At 41.4% G+C, this 18,353-nt stretch overlaps 1 protein-coding gene and 1 long non-coding RNA gene across 6 annotated transcripts in view; one reads left to right on the top strand and one right to left on the bottom strand.

The window, feature by feature from the left end:
* cdc42se1 (CDC42 small effector 1) overlaps window positions 1–18,353 on the top strand; it is a 28,380-nt gene that overhangs the window by 2,475 nt on the left and 7,552 nt on the right. The window contains exons 1-4 of one of the 4 annotated variants that reach the window (XM_042435938.1): window positions 6,027–6,363; window positions 7,022–7,078; window positions 9,408–9,827; window positions 17,374–17,478. In XM_042435938.1, the coding sequence (XP_042291872.1) occupies window positions 9,675–9,827; window positions 17,374–17,478 (258 nt within the window). In that variant the 5' untranslated portion in view covers window positions 6,027–6,363; window positions 7,022–7,078; window positions 9,408–9,674. Of the gene's footprint in view, window positions 1–6,026; window positions 6,364–7,021; window positions 7,079–8,849; window positions 9,163–9,407; window positions 9,828–17,373; window positions 17,479–18,353 lie in introns of those variants that run through there. The other 3 variants (XM_042435937.1, XM_042435939.1, XM_042435936.1) reach the window with 3 other exon arrangements.
* LOC121913262 lies at window positions 1,301–4,723 on the bottom strand. 2 transcript variants are annotated; one of them, XR_006100269.1, is made up of 3 exons: window positions 3,348–4,723; window positions 1,542–3,237; window positions 1,301–1,500 (listed from the first exon to the last, which is right to left on the bottom strand). It is a non-coding gene; the product is annotated as an uncharacterized LOC121913262 (long non-coding RNA). The 2 variants fall into 2 exon arrangements; XR_006100268.1 differs by having other exon boundaries at window positions 1,301–2,630; window positions 3,167–3,237.

Below are 18,353 nucleotides of genomic sequence, written 5' to 3'. Positions count from 1 at the left end.
CCTGCTGTTTTTGTATCTAACAGCAAAGGTTTTTTTAAGTTTTACTTTTTAAAAACTTGGGTGTTGTTTTGGGATTTGTTTCCAGATCGACTCTCAGTCAGTAAAAAACAGCAAGAAAAAAGGTTTTTTGATCCCAAAAGTCCCAGCTGACCTGGAGGTGAAAGGTCGGAGGTCGCAGGATTGAGGGACCAGGACGAATCAGAGAAATGTTTCAGGAACCTGAGCTAAAAATAAACTCCTCTGTGATGCAGTCGGGTTTGAAACATGTAGTTCTCAGTGTAAAGGAGCCAAATTACAGGTCTGGAGTCAGTTTAGAGGAAGAAGCTGCTGACTGTGGCGAGCTGCAGGAAACACTGAATGCTCAGCTGTGTTCATGAGCTGCAGGAAAAATGAGAAAAATCTTATCTAATGTCCCTGCAGAGTCGTGTCGTGTGATATGAACTTACTTTCTATAATATTTTACTGTTTTCAGGCTGCAACTAACGACTGTTTTCATCATCCATTAATCTGACAATGAATATCGTGAGTAATCATTTAATAAAGACATTAAAATGTCCATCATGTCGTTTATCAGTGTTTGATGCAGATGTTTGTTTGTGACAGAAAACAGCTGCTGTTGTTTACAGCTGTGTGTGTGTTAGTTTAATCTGAGTGTGTGACACATAAACACACTGATGGACTGAAAACTGTCTTCACATATCTGCAGTTTATCAGCTCCAAGAGATCAACATGGTTATAGTCAGTTTGTTGTTAGTTTCTGGTCACCTTGTTAGTTCCTGGTCACCTTGTTAGCTTGTTGTTAGTTTGTTGTTAGTTCCTGGTCACTTTGTTAGTTTCTGGTTAGTTTGTTGTTAGTTTCTGGTTAGTTTGTTGTTAGTTTCTGGTCATCTTGTTAGTTCCTGGTCACCTTGTTAGCTTGTTGTTAGTTTGTTGTTAGTTCCTGGTCACCTTGTTAGTTTCTGGTTAGTTTGTTGTTAGTTTCTGGTTAGTTTGTTGTTAGTTCCTGGTCACCTTGTTAGTTCCTGGTCACCTTGTTAGCTTGTTGTTAGTTTGTTGTTAGTTCCTGGTCACCTTGTTAGTTTCTGGTTAGTTTGTTGTTAGTTTCTGGTCACCTTGTTAGTTTCTGGTTAGTTTGTTGTTAGTTTCTGGTCATCTTGTTAGTTCCTGGTCACCTTGTTAGCTTGTTGTTAGTTTGTTGTTAGTTTCTGGACACCTTGTTAGCTTGTTGTTAGTTTGTTGTTAGTTTCTGGTTAGTTTGTTGTTAGTTCCTGGTCACCTTGTTAGTTTCTGGTTAGTTTGTTGTTAGTTTCTGGTTAGTTTGTTGTTAGTTTCTGGTCATCTTGTTAGTTCCTGGTCACCTTGTTAGCTTGTTGTTAGTTTGTTGTTAGTTTCTGGACACCTTGTTAGCTTGTTGTTAGTTTGTTGTTAGTTCCTGGTCACCTTGTTAGTTTCTGGTTAGTTTGTTGTTAGTTTCTGGTCATCTTGTTAGTTCCTGGTCACCTTGTTAGCTTGTTGTTAGTTTGTTGTTAGTTTCTGGACACCTTGTTAGCTTGTTGTTAGTTTGTTGTTAGTTTCTGGTCATCTTGTTAGTTCCTGGTCACCTTGTTAGCTTGTTGTTAGTTTGTTGTTAGTTCCTGGTCATCTTGTTAGCTTGTTGTTAGTTTGTTGTTAGTTTCTGGTCATCTTGTTAGTTCCTGGTCACCTTGTTAGCTTGTTGTTAGTTTGTTGTTAGTTTCTGGTCATCTTGTTAGCTTGTTGTTAGTTTGTTGTTAGTTTCTGGTCATCTTGTTAGTTCCTGGTCACCTTGTTAGCTTGTTGTTAGTTTGTTGTTAGTTTCTGGTCATCTTGTTAGTTCCTGGTCACCTTGTTAGCTTGTTGTTAGTTTGTTGTTAGTTCCTGGTCACCTTGTTAGCTTGTTGTTAGTTTGTTGTTAGTTCCTGGTCATCTTGTTAGTTCCTGGTCACCTTGTTAGCTTGTTGTTAGTTTGTTGTTAGTTCCTGGTCACCTTGTTAGCTTGTTGTTAGCTTGTTGTTAGTTTGTTGTTAGTTCCTGGTCACCTTGTTAGCTTGTTGTTAGTTTGTTGTTAGTTCCTGGTCATCTTGTTAGTTCCTGGATGTGTCTGAACATGACTGTGTGCAGCTGATGTGCAGGTGAAGTCCTCGGGCGGCTGGATTAGTGTTTTGACTGTGTGCAGACTGTTCAGCAGCAGCAGATATGTGTCATCCCTTCACCTCTCTGTGAGCTGAGCTCATCCTCAAACAAAAACTCTTCTGTCAGTTAAATCGCTGCAGATGTTCTCGGGACTTTCTCACTGACTCAGGGCTTTTTGTTTCTCAGTGATGTTGGACTGAACTCTGTCCGCGTGTTGGATTGTGCCGTTGCCATGGTGATATGAACTCGTTGAACTTTCTTCTCGTGTGAATCTTTTCTTATTTCAGTGGCTGTGTTTCAAATGTGACACAGACCTTTAAAATCACCCAAAAAAATCATTAAGTGTGTGGTGACAGGAGCAGGAAGTGAGTGTGAGCGGCGTCTGGACGGGTCGGCGAGCTCGTTCACAGCAGCGTGTGGCGGCTGGACTCCGACCTCAGTGTTTGTTAGTGTGGAGAGAAGTGGATTTAACCTTCAGCCTGCAAACACACACACACACACACACACACACACACACACACGGGGGGGGGGGGGGGGTCTTATCAGAGCTGTTCTGCTGCCAAACTCAATACATTTTTTTTACTAATTAAAGGAAGGAAGACAAAGCAGTTTATTATCTTGTGTTTTTAAATTTATCCAACAGTCTGATCTGATCTGGTCTGATCCAGTCCAGTTTCAGGTGTGTGTAGGTGTGTGTGTATGTGTGTGTGTGTAGGTGTCTGTGTGTGTGTTTTCTCTATGTCAGCAGAGATGTGAAAGGTTGTCGTTGTGTTTTTTAAAAAACAGGAGCGACCGTTAACCAGCCGGGAAGTTTTTCCGTTATATATGTGAATGAAAAGAGTTCATTGTGAAGCTGCTCTCTCTCTCTCTCTCTCTCTCTCTCTCTCTCTCTCTCTCTCTCTCACCTCCCCGTCACATATATGGGTCATGGAAAAGGAGACAGAATCACACAACTTGAAAGTCTCGTCCACTCAGAAACATGTTTTTCTTGTTTTGAGTCTTTCTCTGAGCTCACCTTAAATCTCAATTTTAACACCTGGACGAACCTGCAGGATTTGTGCCAGTCGTGGTCCAGAAACTTGAAGCCTGCAGACACAAACACTGAGACGCTTTTTACAGTGAAGGAGAAAACTGTAGAAACAGTGTGGAAGGGATCTTTAACATGTTCAAGTTTATAAAAACTTTATAATAATAACCTTAAAGAGAGGAAAGAATAAAGAAACGCAGCAGGGTGATGAGCAAACTTTTCTCCATGTTTCTCTTTGCTGTTCAGAGTTTTACTGTAAAACTAGACAGCAGGACAACAACCAGGATAGCAGGCTAGCTTCCAGTAGCCCTGCTAGCTTCCAGCAGTCCTGCTAGCTTCCAGCAGTCATGCTAGCTTCCAACAGCCCTGCTAGCTTCCAGTAGCCCTGCTAGCTTCCAGCAGTCCTGCTAGCTTCCAGCAGTCATGCTAGCTTTCAGTAGCCCTGCTAGCTTCCAGCAGTCCTGCTAGCTTCCAGTAGCCCTGCTAGCTTCCAGCAGTCATGCTAGCTTTCAGTAGCCCTGCTAGCTTCCAGCAGTCCTGCTAGCTTCCAGTAGCCCTGCTAGGTTCCAGCAGTCATGCTAGCTTTCAGTAGCCCTGCTAGCTTCCAGCAGCCCTGCTAGCTTCCAGTAGCCCTGCTAGCTTCCAGCAGCCCTGCTAGCTTCCAGTAGCCCTGCTAGCTTCCAGCAGCCAAGCTAGCCTCCAGTAGTCCTGCTAGCTTTCAGTAGCCCTGTTAGCTTCCAGTAGCCCTGCTAGCTTCCAGTAGCCCTGCTGGCTTCCAGTAGCCCTGCTAGCTTCTCTTGTTCTTCTGTAGAAGAAGGTAAACAGTGCAGGTGATGAGGTTGCAGATTGCATGAAGGAGAACCTTCGGTGGCCTCCAAACTCGCGAAAAACATGAAAGTTCCTCTCTAGAGTCAGTGTTCAATTTGTCCCTTCTGGGCTTCTGTAAAAACATGGCGGCTCTGTGGAAGAGCAGCTGTTCCCTCTGTAGATATAAAGGCTCATTCTACGCAACGAAAACACAACGATTCTTATTTTCAGGTGATTAAACACAAATTAAAACATACTTCTGAATATTATATTCTTTTTCTGCCAAGTCTGTTCTGTCACTCTGCACCTTTAAAGTTACTCTTCTTCGTTGGTATCAGTACTTTGTCCTGCAGCAGTGGATCAGCTGACACATATCAGTGAGTATTGTGTCTCTTTGTGTGACGCTGTTGAGATATTACTGAACATGTGAACAAAGAAACTCTGGAGTCTTTATCACTGATCCGTCTGCGTTTAGAAACCAGGAAGTGAAGCGAACAGAAACACTTCAGTCTGACAGCCGCAGACTCTTATCAGGACGTTTAGAGAAGCTGCTATAGATTATTCTGAAGTTCCTTCTTCTCTCAGCTGATTAAAGCCATCATGTGACTCTTCAGTTTGTGTCTGAGACCTCCGGGCCACCGTCTGTCTGCTGAGCGGTGCGTTCACTGTCTGACGGAGAAGTCTGTTGTTGTTTCAGCTGATCTGCTGCCTCACTTTTATCTGTGAAGCCTATTATTATTATTATTATTATTATTATTATTATTTAAACAACATTTACTGTTTATATGATGGACAGCTGAATATACATATTTTTATTATAAATGTATATTTTCTATCATTTATGATGACTTGACTTTGTGGTTTGTATATTTTGATCGTTGAGCATCAACAACACTAAAGTCCTTCAGAGCTGCAACTAACAATTATTTCTGTAATCGATTCATCTGCCGACTATTTTTACAATTAATCAATGAATCATTTGGTCAATAAAATGCTCATCACAACATCCTGGAGTCCAAGCTGACGTCTTGTGTCTAATGTAACATTCACAGTCATGTAAAACCAACAAATCCTCACATCTGAAAGCTTCGACCAGCCAATGTTGAAACAGTTATTTTATGATCCCGACTTGGAAATAAACCCGATTCTGATCCGTTAAACTTCCTGTAACGTTTTATTTTCCGTCCTGTGAACAAACTGTAACTCTGCTCAGTTTTAGTTCTTAAATTCAAACTGTCAGTCGGGCGGGACGGACCGTACCATCTGCAGACGGAGGAGGGGTGTGTGTGTGTGTGTGTGTGTGTGTTTCTGCTCCTGTTGGTTCAGGCCGTCGTCTCCACAGTTTTCCTGTTCTTCCTCCTCACACTGACATCATGGGACAAATATTCTGCTAACACACACACACACACACACACACACACACACACACACACACACACACACGTGTGGTCATGGGAAGGCTGGTCATGAGGTTTAAATAGAGTCAGGAAACTGAGTTTGAACTGCTGAAACAAGAGTCTTAAAGTCCTTTTAGCGCCACCTGGAGGCTGTAGTCACGTCCATAATGATGCTTATTGATGACTTAAAGGATCATTCTGCTGATTTTCTATATTTGTCTTCATGTTTGGATCCAAACCAACGATGAACTGATCTACTAACCAGTGTTGTGTTTGTATCTTCACCGCTGCACCGCTGGGTCACATGATCCTTCATCAGGAAGAGTTTGGTCACGTTAGTTTGTTTAGAAACGGCTCCAAAGACTAATAACAGCATCACGTTTTCAGTCTCTGGAGAGTAGTTCTGTGTCATGACAGACGGGGAGCGACTGACGCGCTGATGTTCATTGAGACGTGTCTAAACTCTTTCTTTCAATATTTCTAGAAGATATAATTTAACATGTTGCTTTAGCCTATAAAGAAAATACAGTTGTACCGGCAGGGATACATGTAGTGCACAGAAGCCGTTTCCATGGTTACCACGCATAGAGCACCCGGCGGCGTTTTACTCGCGGCTTTTCTATTCACGTTGAGGAGCGGACGCCACTGAGCATGTGCAGGAGCGCGGTTCTGTTTTCAGCTTGTTGCGCTGCTGCAGATCAGATGCTGATAATACTTGTTTGTATTTTTACTGAAGTAGGATTTTGTTTGGAGTGTTTCTGACCAGATGATGGCACTAAACGGAAAGTCAGAGGATCAAAGTTATAATGAACGTCTGAACCAAAGACGTTCGTGCAGCTAACGTGGCTCAAATTAAACAGAAACTCGTCTTTTCTGCGTTTCGCTCCCGTTAATCACATGAGGACGTCTCACAGTTGTCCTGCTGAGGCTCTTTATGAGGCTGCAGACCTCCAGGCTGGGAACCACTGAGCTACAGGAAAGGTCAGGTGATCACTCAAGTCATTAAAACTCATTGTAATTCCCTCGAAGCACAGGCAAAAGTTTATTTGTAGCTTTCTCTCCAAATCCACCGTGAAAACTACAGACACATACACACACGGTACAAAGACAAAGTTAGCGGAAATAAAAGCCTTTACTGCATCAAAGTAAAATAAAGACAAAAGCAAGAATTACCTCGTTGGCTGCGTTCTGCAAATAAGGGAATTATCCTTGGTCCTTGAAGGGTCCTTAAACATTTCACAACCACTTTAATAGGTTGATATTTAGCATGTATCTTAGCTGGAGCACATGTGCATCTTTACCTGCTCATTTCTCCCTTCTCCCGTACGTCAGAACGGCACAACTGGTTTTTCTAAATAAAAGTGGCTGTTTCACAATAAAAGCTATCTTACTGACATTACAAATTACAAACAACGGTTACACTCATCCTCTGATCCAGTCTGACCAGTGGTTGTTGAGATGTCTCACTCTGGACTAACAGACAGATGAACTGTCCTGCAGCTGGAAGGACAAACAGAAGCATGTTTATAAGATAGAAACAGAAATCTGATCAGCCTGATTGATTTTTGACAGTCAACAAACTGAACTTTTCTCTGCAGCTGCTTTCAGGATGAATTAATTCAAATCGTTTCCTTCACAGTGTGTCCTCTGTGTCCGAGCTCTCAGCATAAACAGGAAGTCTTCATCCGTCCCTCAGGTGAAGCTCATGTCTGTGTTTTTGAGGCCTTCAGGCTCGTCAGAGTGTGAATTCCTCTCTTGTGTTCAGATCTGTGCTGACGTGAAGCATGAAGCTGCTTGTTTCTTGTGTCTCTGCCCGCAAAACATTCTTTCTTTATCATCTGCTGAAATGTTTTGGACGGACTCCAGACGTCTTCTCGCGGCCGGTCCAGCGCTCACACTGAAAATAGAAACACAGAGAGAAAAGTTTAACCCCTTACGTAATCAGGAAAACACTCTCTTATCGTCCAGACTTTGACTTTCACTGTTCAGCAAAGAATTTTTGGGGGAGTTGAAAGAGTGAAAACATGAGACTGAAACGCTGACAGGGACCTTCTGTTAGTGGCCGAACATGCAGCCACATTCTCTAAATGTTCAGAATGAGACGTTCAGTGAACACACGTCTGCATCTATAACTCACAGTATCAACAATCTGTTATCAATAAAGTGTTACAATAAGTGTTCATGAAGCGTGTGTCAGTAGCTCACACTCCCAACTCCAGGACTGATGTCCAAATAAGGAAATGTGCGTCATGTAGCAGGTGGATGTGACTCCCCTCACTGAGACCTGCTGATAGACGTCACAGCGGAGCAGAGGAGAGACACTGAGATAGTGATGTAACCGACCTGCACGCTGGTATCTGACACGGTTTATTTTTCTTCATGAAAACAAATAATTTTTGTATGAAACAAATATTTGTACTATAATGTATTTGTATTCGGGCTCACCCCTAGTGTAAATCTGATTCCTTGCTGCCTCCGTTATAAAAGAGACGTCTGTAAAACTGATAATAAGGTTAATTATGACTCTTTGTATTATGAATTTTAATCCATGAACGTTTTATATTTGTAAAACTTTCTAAACTAAAAGCTACAAACACTTTTCACTCGTGCGCCAGATGAGCATCAGATTGAATTAGACGCCATCTTTGAGTCCAGTATCCAGTCTCAGAACACGTCCACTGGTTCATCTGGTTCCACACAGACATGAACGAGCAGCAGCAGCTCTCAACGATGACGTCAGCAGAATAACTTTCACAGATGACTCAACACATTATGACGAGTTATAACGACTCACGTTGGATAATTGTTTGTGTTTCAGCTGATAAGACGCAGCGCTCTGTTATCAGAGTTTCACTTTAACACCTGAACGCACCGCCGATCGCTCCGCCATGTTAACGCCCATAAAACTCTAAAATTAAGTGACTTTAACGAGAAGCAGAGCGGACGTGTGTTTCATTACGATGCAGCAGCTGCAGAATGAATTTACTGGACTGCAAAAGCATCAGAGGAGCTAAAACGATCAGCTGATGAAATGTTCAGGTTGAATTATAGAGATGATCAATCAATAATAAAACACAATCATGAGTTGCAGCCTGAGAAAGAAGCTGCATCATTATGATTATAAAATGTGAAAAAAGTACAAAACAAAAAGAAAAGTTTGTTTCTGTAATCAGTCATCACAATGTAAACATGTGACCTGCGGGGTCAAAGGTCAGCGCTGTGTTCTCTGTTGTTCTCTGTGTGAATATCGAAGCGACTTAACGGACAGTTTCTGTTCGTTCAGTCGAGTCTGTTTCATCTGGAAACGACCAGAAACTCTTTAATTTCAACTTTACAAGCCTGAGTGTGTGTGTGTGTGTGTGTGTGTGTGTGTGTGTGTGTGTGTGTGTGTGTGTGTGTGTGTGTGTGTGTGTGTTTCCTGTGCTGTGTTTGAACCACACCCAGTGTTTAGTCATGCTTAATGTGTTCGCTGTGTTGACGTCTCACAAGAGTTTTGGTTCCCATGCAGCTGAACGGGCAGAGTGTGTTTCTGCTGTTCTTCCATCTTTGTGGGGACCAGTTTGACTTTCAGGACATTCTGGGATATTTTTAGGACGTTTCCACGGTTACGGAGTGAGGATGGCTTTGGGAAAAAAAAAGGGGGGATAATCTTTTAAAGTGATGAGAAAGTGAGTGAGGACATTTCTGAAAGGAAGCATGTTTTTGTAAAGTGACGACAGTCTGGAGCCTCAGGTGTCGTCTCTCTGTAGACGTGACTCTTCCTCTGAGGTTTGACTTCAGGTCAGTCAGAAGTGTGTTAGTTTAGAAACCTCATCAGGAATAAAAGAAAAACACTGATTGCAAAAGATGAAGTTACACAAGCAGCAGCAGATTTCTCAAGACGATAAATCATCTCTGAAAACAAGCGATGACGAAATGATCTGACTGGAAAACACCCACGAGATGAACTTTAATTCATTCAAGTTTAAATAAAATGTAAAAATGAAATTAAACAGTTTGTAATTTGTTGCTTTGTGTCTCCACAGAAGTGAATCTGCAGCTCTCGACTCCTCAGTTTGGATTTAAAAACACACATTTTGGATTTTTGTCACTTTTCGAGGAGTTCACACAGTTTTCTCTTTTACTTCTGGACGTCTGAGGATCAGTGAGTTTAATCTGATCCTCACTGGATATTTTCTTCAGTCTGCGTCCTCCTGCTGTCCGTCAGTGGACGGTATTTAGCTCCAGGTGGGGTATATTTTGGGGGTTTTTTTGGTCGTCCGTGTGTCAGCTGCGGTGCAGTTTTCGGCTGAATGCCCCAGGATTACCCGCAGGCTGCAGTTCCTCCTCCGGCCTGCAGGGCGGCAGCAGCGAGCAGCAGCAGCCGGCCGCTGGAGACGCGGAGCGTCGGCATGAGTGACTTCTGGCACAAGATGGGCTGCTGCGTGGTGGCCAAACCACCGCCGGTGAGACAAACACACAGACACACACACACACACACACACACACACAGTTTAACTTCACTCGAGAGGAAACAAGTGGCAGAACTTCCTCTTCCTGTTTCACCATGAACTCTGACCTCCAGCAGGCCGACGCCCTCTTCCTGCTCTGTCTGTTCCCTTTTTTTTTTTACACTTCGTTCCACATGATGTACTTTATGGCCAAAAGTATGTGGACAGTCACGCCCAGGGTTCGTGTCTTCAGGTGTTACTTCTGCAGTTTTCTGTTAGTTTCATGTGTTGATGTGAGGAAGGTTACAGACTCCTCATCATCATCATCGCTCCACACAGATCTGATGTTTTCAGCTCTTCAGCCTGGCGGTAAACTTTTCTTCGACATTTTGGGACTTTTACAAGTTTTTTGGGGTGTAAAACAGGTCTTTAGGATAATTATGAACCACAGCTGAGGAAGTTTTAAAGTATCTGGTCATAAATTTATTTATCGAGCGACTTTAAAAGTCGAGCTCATGATGCAGCAGCAGGAGAAGTCAGTGACATGCCAACCAGAGAAATGTGCAGCAGGACTGAAAGTGTTGGTTTATTGACATGATGTGAGGTATAATGTAAATAACATAAACAAACATTCTTCAAAAAGGCTCCTAATCTACAAATAAGAAAATGAATTTAAGCAGCTCGACCAACACAGGATCCATGAGGCTGATACTGATATTTATATTTGAGAGATGATGATAATATATCAGCCAACAAACTCTCAGCTTGTTCCTCCAGCTTTTGTGTCAGCAGTTTGTTCGTCAACATGACAGTAACGACGACTTTATAAAGAAAAGGTTTTATGTGGACTGTAATGCTGACTTATCGGCCGACATCAGCGACAGTCTGGTTCCTTCGTGTGTTGCAGTCGGTGTGTTGGTGACTATAATGAGAGGCTGCAGAGAGGAAACGCTGCTCTGGTCTGTTTCTCCCCAGAGACGCCCTCCCGCCTTCCTCTGTCTGTATTTTTAGGGTTTTCTGTTTGTTCCATTGTGGCACTGCAACAATACACTTTTAATAAACACACACACACACACACACACACACACACACACACACACACACTGATGCCAGCTGTGACTTCACTCTCAGGGAAGTTGAACTGAGCTTCCTTTGTGAAACTCAGCAGGTTCAGACTCCAACAGGAGGCTCTCCATACATATACATATAGATGCCACGTAGGTGATGTCACCTCGCTCGCCTCCTGCGCTGGCGGACATGTTGGAGGTCTGTCTTCAGCTCTGTGAACAGCTGATTGTGTTCCACACAATTTATAACCATCAAGAGGAAAAGTTTGGTTATTTTTTTTTTTAAACATCTTTGTCCACAAGTCCGACCAGATTCTTCCTCCAATCAAAGCTGCAAAATCTGATTAAAAGATGTGAATAGTTTTGTATTTGTGTTAATATCATCACTCATCTGTTTAATCACCTTCTACTGTAAACTGGACTTTAAACACTGGTTTACATTTCATCATTTATGTTTGTTGAATAGTAGCTTCTTAGACTTCATGTGAGTCTGTTTGACAAATTAATGTGTGGTTCAAACTCTTCAAAGTCTTGAAGGAACAAATGCATCAATAATTAAACCTATTAATCTCGTCTCCATGAGTCCTCCATACACACCGCTGTTACCATCAACATAGTACAAAAATAATAATACAGTTACAGAGAGAGAAAAAAGAAAGAGAAGTAAAAATTTAGAAAAAAAACATTTAAAACATTTTATTTTTTACATTTATGACAAAAATCTAAAATAATAATAATAATAATAAACATGAGACTCCAGGAACTCTGTAAATGTATCATTTATCCATGAAAACACACTAAGTGTTATCTTAAATTATGTGAACTGGTCAGTTGTCTGAGCACGCTACCTAGCTACCTAGCTACCTAGCTACCTAGCTACCTAACAGCTAACTATAACCATTTGGTTGCTTATATACATCTGATTAGCACAATAGCTAATGTTGCTAATAGAAGCTCGTACCTTGTGCCTGTGCAAACGGCAATAAAGTTTCTTGAATCTAGAGGAAGGTGACCGTATTTTCAAACCCCCAAACCGGGACCTGTAAGTTATAAGTTGCCGCACGTTCATGCACGCGCACATGTATGCACTTTTACAAGCGTCATAGACATTTTCATCCCCAGGATGGGGGACAATTATTTCAGCGCTTAGCACACCTACTAGTATTAAGATGGCTGTCACCGGCATTTGACCCGTTGAAGTTGGTCGAAACGGTGCTACTTCCCACTTGTAGCCACTGCTTATGTTTGGTCGTCTTATTATGATCTTTCAACGGTATTACCACCGTGCACGACCCGAAAACGTACTCTTGCCGTGTGTGCAGAACGCAGCATTTTTGTTGCTGGGTACTTTACGAAGGAAGGAGTAAGCCTCAGCATGACAGCTAAGCGTTAGCATACCGTTAGCATACTGACAGGTTCTGTCAGAAAGTGCCGCAAGCGTCGGAGGCTAGCAACAACCGCAACAACGACACTTTGATTGACACACATACAGACAAATCAGTGTTGATTCAGACATTGTTTATGTTTTTATATTGGCTTAGGAGACAATCCCGGACAAACCAGGACGTCTGGTCACTGTTATGTAGAAACTAGTATTAGCAAAGTTACCAAAATTTAGTATGCTGTGTTGTGTTTGCATTTGGTTTTACCATCTTTGTCAACTACAGGAGACAGAAAAAACTAACTTATTAGAAGAAGTGAAATAATCTACTGAGAGCTAAACTTGTTTTGGGGAAAATGTGTTTAATAGTTTTAAAGAGAATTTCAGGGTTTTCAATAAAGAGCAAATGTTCTGACGGCTCTTCCATTCTAGCTCTTGTACAACTAGCTTATCTGAGTTTTATTGTTTGGTTTTGAATAAGGTTTTCTTACTTCTGGAGCAGATCCTGGAAGTTCTGGTTTCATCTAATCTCTCTAAAACTGACCCAGAATAAGACACTGTGAGGAATAATTTCTACATTTTTACAATAAGCATGGAAGCTAGTTGTGTTTTATCTTTGCTAGCCAGCCTCTAATAGCTACTGTAGCTTTTAAGTGGCTAGTTAGCATGTTACTAAACTACCCAACAGCAAACTATCACTTGTACTTTTACATTTGATACCATTTGGCTCATGTTGCAGAAGCAAACTAGTGTGAGTAAAATCAACTCAATTTAATCTGGTGTCAGTAAAGTCAGTTAGCTGCTATTATTAAAAGCTTCTCATATACAAGTTTGAGTTTTCTTCCTCTGTCAGTTACTGGAAGCAGTTTGGAGCTCAGGGGATTCAGCGGTAACCATGCTAACAAAACCCAAAACACCGTCTAAGGAATATTTTTATAACAAAGTCCCAAATTTTCCACTCAGACTGACCTCAGAAGGTCAATGTTCTCCTTACTGAGAAAGTCTGTTTGCTGACAGACATGTGATGTCACTGATCAACCGCTCTCATTTTGAAATCCCAGCCTCTTCCTGCGCTTTTTAATGGTGATGACGCACCGGTTCCATGAAGGAGAGCAGATCTGCTGTTTATCAGGTCAACACAGACGTTGCCAGGAGAGTTTTTTACTTCCACATGTTTGATCAGAGAACGAGCTGCAGTGTTACGTAATCTAACCGCTCTGGGACCAGTTTGGTCTCAGCTTGTTCAGTCAGGGAATTCCTGGAATATCAGGGAGTTTTCATGCACGGAGAAAAGTGAAACTGTGTGACTGAAAAACATGAACAAACCAGTCGGGAAGAAAAGTTTAAAGCCATGGAAACAATCCAACTTCTGTTTGAAGAAATGTTGAACCAGGAACAACATTTAAAGCTGCTATGAAATGACTCACCATCTCTGCTTTTTAACGTTTTTAATGTTGTGTTTACAGCTTGTTTGTGCTGACAACAGGTGAAAAAAATAATAAACAAGGGAATTTTAACCAAGTAGTTTAGTTGCTTAAACTTAAACAAATGTTAACCACAGAGGTGTCAGATCAGAAAATATTGATAGATTGGTGTTTTTGAAGTCACTGACAATCAATCTGTTTTGTTGTTTTAGTAAGAGAACATATGATCTGATGCTTCATGGAGAGATCAATTAGCATGTTACATGTTAGCATGTAAATAAAATAACATATAAAGGACAAAGCATAGAACCCTGAGGAACCCCACAAGTCATTATTGACACTGTTAATGTTGCTGTTTCTACTGGATTTGGAAATAGGCAGCTGTTTGCTAACATGTTAGCTTCTTTATAAGCTGCTAATGTGTCAGATGTTGTGATTACAGAAAACGTGGCAAATTATAATGAATAAAGCTGAATTACCTGAAGTTTTTTTAAGGAACCCATTATATTGTGTGTTACATGTTAACATGTGAATTGAAACTAGAAAGGACCAAAAGTAGAACCCTGAGGAACCCCACAAGTCAATATTGACACTGTTAATGGGACGATCATGTTGCTGTTTCTGCTGGATGTGCTAACATGTTAGCATCGACTACTTTAGAAACTGATATACTACTGCTGATATAGTAGATGTTTTATTTACAGAATCATCGGAACAAAAGATGAACAGCCACGTTAGAAAATATCTGCTTGTTTGATAAAAAGTCAACAGTACAAAGTAAAAGTTAACTACGGCTCCCAAGATGCATTTCAGCAAGAAACATCCAATCACAGAGCCTCAAACTCTGTTGCAGAAGCTAAAGATTGCTGCAGATGAAAGTAACTCACCTTGGGTCAATTTTGGATCAATTCTCCATAGCGACAGCAGCCGAGGATCATGGGTATTGTAGTGTTAATTCAAACTGGTGGTCAGAACATAAACATGTATGATGGTTATATTATCCAGGAAAGTTTCTGTGTTCAGAGATCTTGTAAAGAAACATGATGTGAAAACAGAATAAAGAAAAAAACACTTCACTACTCTGTTAAAATCAGCTCCCGATGGAGGAGAGCCGTGGGCGGAGCTGACTCACTCCCAGATGGAGGAGCGGGATGCCAACATGTTGTGTGTGGGGGGGGGTTTTTAGTCCACCAGTCTGCCATCTGATGTCCTTATAAGTCATGTGTGCTGAGCAGCGGCTGCTGTGTGATGAGTGATTCTGAGGTTTTTAACACCAAAGTATTCACATGTGGAGGAGACGTTGAAGAGCTCCGCTGTTGCTCTTCATCACCGTGAACACACACACACACACACACACACACACACACACACACACACACACACACAGAAACACTCACTACAGAACCAAATGTGGATTCATCCGCCGCTGAAAATAGTCCCCAACAAATGCAGCATTCCTCCTGTTTGTTTGATAAAACTACACTGAGCAGCTGTTTCAGGAAATTACAGAGACGATTTTAATCATCAGGGACGGACTAACCACACAGATTTATTGATGATAAGAAAAATATATAATATAATATAATATAAAATAATATAGAAAACAGTCATTTGAATCATTTTGGAAGGAAATTATTAATTACATATGTCGTTGTTTAGTTTTATTTTCAGTTTTATTGCAACAAACCAGAATAAAATTTAAATAACTTCCTGTTGAGATTAATAAAGAATATTATGTTTTATCTTTTTCAGTCCTATTTCTATTAATAACCTCATACATGTGTTTGTGTTGCATATTTTATTTATCAGAATAACCAGAACAACTTTAAAAACGAAGAAATATTTGATGTGAATAATTCAATTCAAGCTTTATGATGAATTATAAAGTGACGACTGAAATGTGTTGAAGTTTGAGCCTCATAATCAGTAAATAACAACAACAAACGTTTACTCAAAGTTCATCTTCTTCAAGTCAAACCTGCTGCTGTAAATATTTAGCTGGAACATCACAACCAATAAATAACAGCAGCAACTATTCAGTGAACTCTTTACATTCAGAAGAACTTTGAACATTGAACTCTAACTGAGGACTGAAGCTGTTGATTCGTGTACAAGCTTCAGTTTGCAGCGTTTGAGGTCAAAGGTTCAGATCCTGGAAACAACAACAACAACAACAACAACAAATGACTGAGAGAGAAGTTTGATTCTTCTCAGTAAATCAGCTCATTGTAGGAACATCTTTGCTCCTTTTATATCAGAGTTTCAGTGATCTAACAAACCTGAACCCCCTCGCCCTGATCGACCCTCCACTGCTGCGGTTACATAAGAGCGCTCAATAATCCTGAGGAACATAAGCCTCTTAAATCAAATCTAAATTGTTCTGATTGTGGCCAAGATGTGTTCTGGATCAGCGCACGTTTCCCCACATGAGGATTAACTGGACTTTGGGAGCAAAATAGCATTTTAATGAGGCGTTCGGTGGCTGTTTGCCAGAGCTCAGAGTGTTCCTGAACGCAGCACAGAGAGCTGCAACGTCACCGAAGGAGGAAAATAAATTAAACAACTTCATTAGTTGTTAATGTGAAGATAAATCCTGTCTGCTCACTCATGTGTTCATGTTTCTATGAAAAGCAACAAGTCTGGATGTGACGGAGCCTGAACGCCTCGTCTGAACGATTACTTCACTGTCTGACTGAAGAATCAGAGAAAAGTATTTCTACTGTTACAGCTGCCAGTGAAACCAGTACGCCCAATATGACATGATATGCTGAATCACTGGTGATGGACTGACTTATGAGAAGTTTAGTTGCAGCTTTGGATGCAAATCTCACTTGTTTGCATTCACTTTGTAACTTTTTGTCATATTTTACAATCATATTAATTTTAATTGCTCTTATTGTTGGATGTTTCACGTTTCACAAGTTTCTTTTATTCTTCATTCTTCTTCATGAGTCTTTATTTATATTACAGAGAAAAACGATATAAATAAACATTATAACTGCTGTAATGTTAATAAAGTTAATAAAGTTACTAGTGAATGAACGTAGACACAAAGTGAAACCTCACACACACCTGCAGCATGAAACTGAGGAATCATAAAGTGTTGAAAAGGTGTTTTAATGTAAATCAGATCAGAGTGTTTGTGTTTGTTGTGTTTGTTGTGTTTGTTGTGTTTGTGTTTGTTGTGTTTGTGTTCGGAGCTTCATGACGATCCGACTTTAAAACCCGGAGACGAGTTTGAATGTGAGAAACTCAGCAGGACGTGATGAAAGTCTCTGAGTATGTAGACGTGTAGAAACACATCAGCTGAGACGACGAACAACAAGTCAAGATCATAACCAACACACACACTTACACACTTACACACACTTACACACTTACACACTTACACACACACACACTTACACACACTTACACACGGTACTAGTGAGGACTCTGAATACATTAAACCACAACTGAACCACAAACACACTTTAAAACTAAACGTTTAAACTCATCTACTGCTTTATCTTTACCTGTGTGTGTGTGTGTGTGTGTTTGCGTGTGCGTGTTTGTGCGTGTTTGTGTGTGTGTGCGTGTTTGTGCGTGTGTGTGTGTGTGTGTGTGTGCGTGTTTGTGCGTGTTTGTGTGTGTGTGTGTGTGTGTGTGTGTGCGTGTTTGTGCGTGTGTGTGTGTGTGTTTGTGTGTAGAAGAAGAAGAGGAGGAGGATTGATCGCACTATGATCGGAGAGCCGACAAACTTCATCCACCTCACACACATCGGCTCCGGAGAAATGGCAGAAGGCCTTCAGCCGGTGAGACACCACACCTGTCTGTCTGTTTACCTGTCTGTCTGTTCACCTGTCTGTCTGTCTGTTTACCTGTCTGTCTGTCTGTTTACCTGTCTGTCTGTCTGTTTACCTGTCTGTCTGTTCACCTGTCTGTCTGTCTGTTCACCTGTCTGTCTGTCTGTTTACCTGTCTGTCTGTTTACCTGTCTGTCTGTTTACCTGTCTGTCTGTCTGTTTACCTGTCTGTCTGTCTGTTCACCTGTCTGTCTGTCTGTTTACCTGTCTGTCTGTCTGTTTACCTGTCTGTCTGTCTGTTCACCTGTCTGTCTGTCTGTTTACCTGTCTGTCTGTCTGTTTACCTGTCTGTCTGTCTGTTTACCTGTCTGTCTGTTTACCTGTCTGTCTGTCTACCTGTCTGTCTGTTTACCTGTCTGTCTGTCTGTTTACCTGTCTGTCTGTTCACCTGTCTGTCTGTCTGTTTACCTGTCTGTCTGTTTACCTGTCTGTCTGTCTGTTTACCTGTCTGTCTGTTTACCTGTCTGTCTGTCTGTTTACCTGTCTGTCTGTTCACCTGTCTGTCTGTCTGTTTACCTGTCTGTCTGTTTACCTGTCTGTCTGTTTACCTGTCTGTCTGTCTGTTTACCTGTCTGTCTGTCTGTTCACCTGTCTGTCTGTTCACCTGTCTGTCTGTTCACCTGTCTGTCTGTCTGTTTACCTGTCTGTCTGTCTGTTCACCTGTCTGTCTGTTCACCTGTCTGTCTGTCTGTTTACCTGTCTGTCTGTCTGTTCACCTGTCTGTCTGTTCACCTGTCTGTCTATCTGTTCACCTGTCTGTCTGTTCACCTGTCTGTCTGTCTGTTTACCTGTCTGTCTGTCTGTTTACCTGTCTGTCTGTCTGTT

This window comes from Thunnus maccoyii, chromosome 15 (genome assembly GCF_910596095.1).
Source record: "Thunnus maccoyii chromosome 15, fThuMac1.1, whole genome shotgun sequence".
NCBI lineage: Eukaryota > Metazoa > Chordata > Actinopteri > Scombriformes > Scombridae > Thunnus > Thunnus maccoyii.
This window is presented reverse-complemented; position numbering and strand designations above follow the sequence as displayed.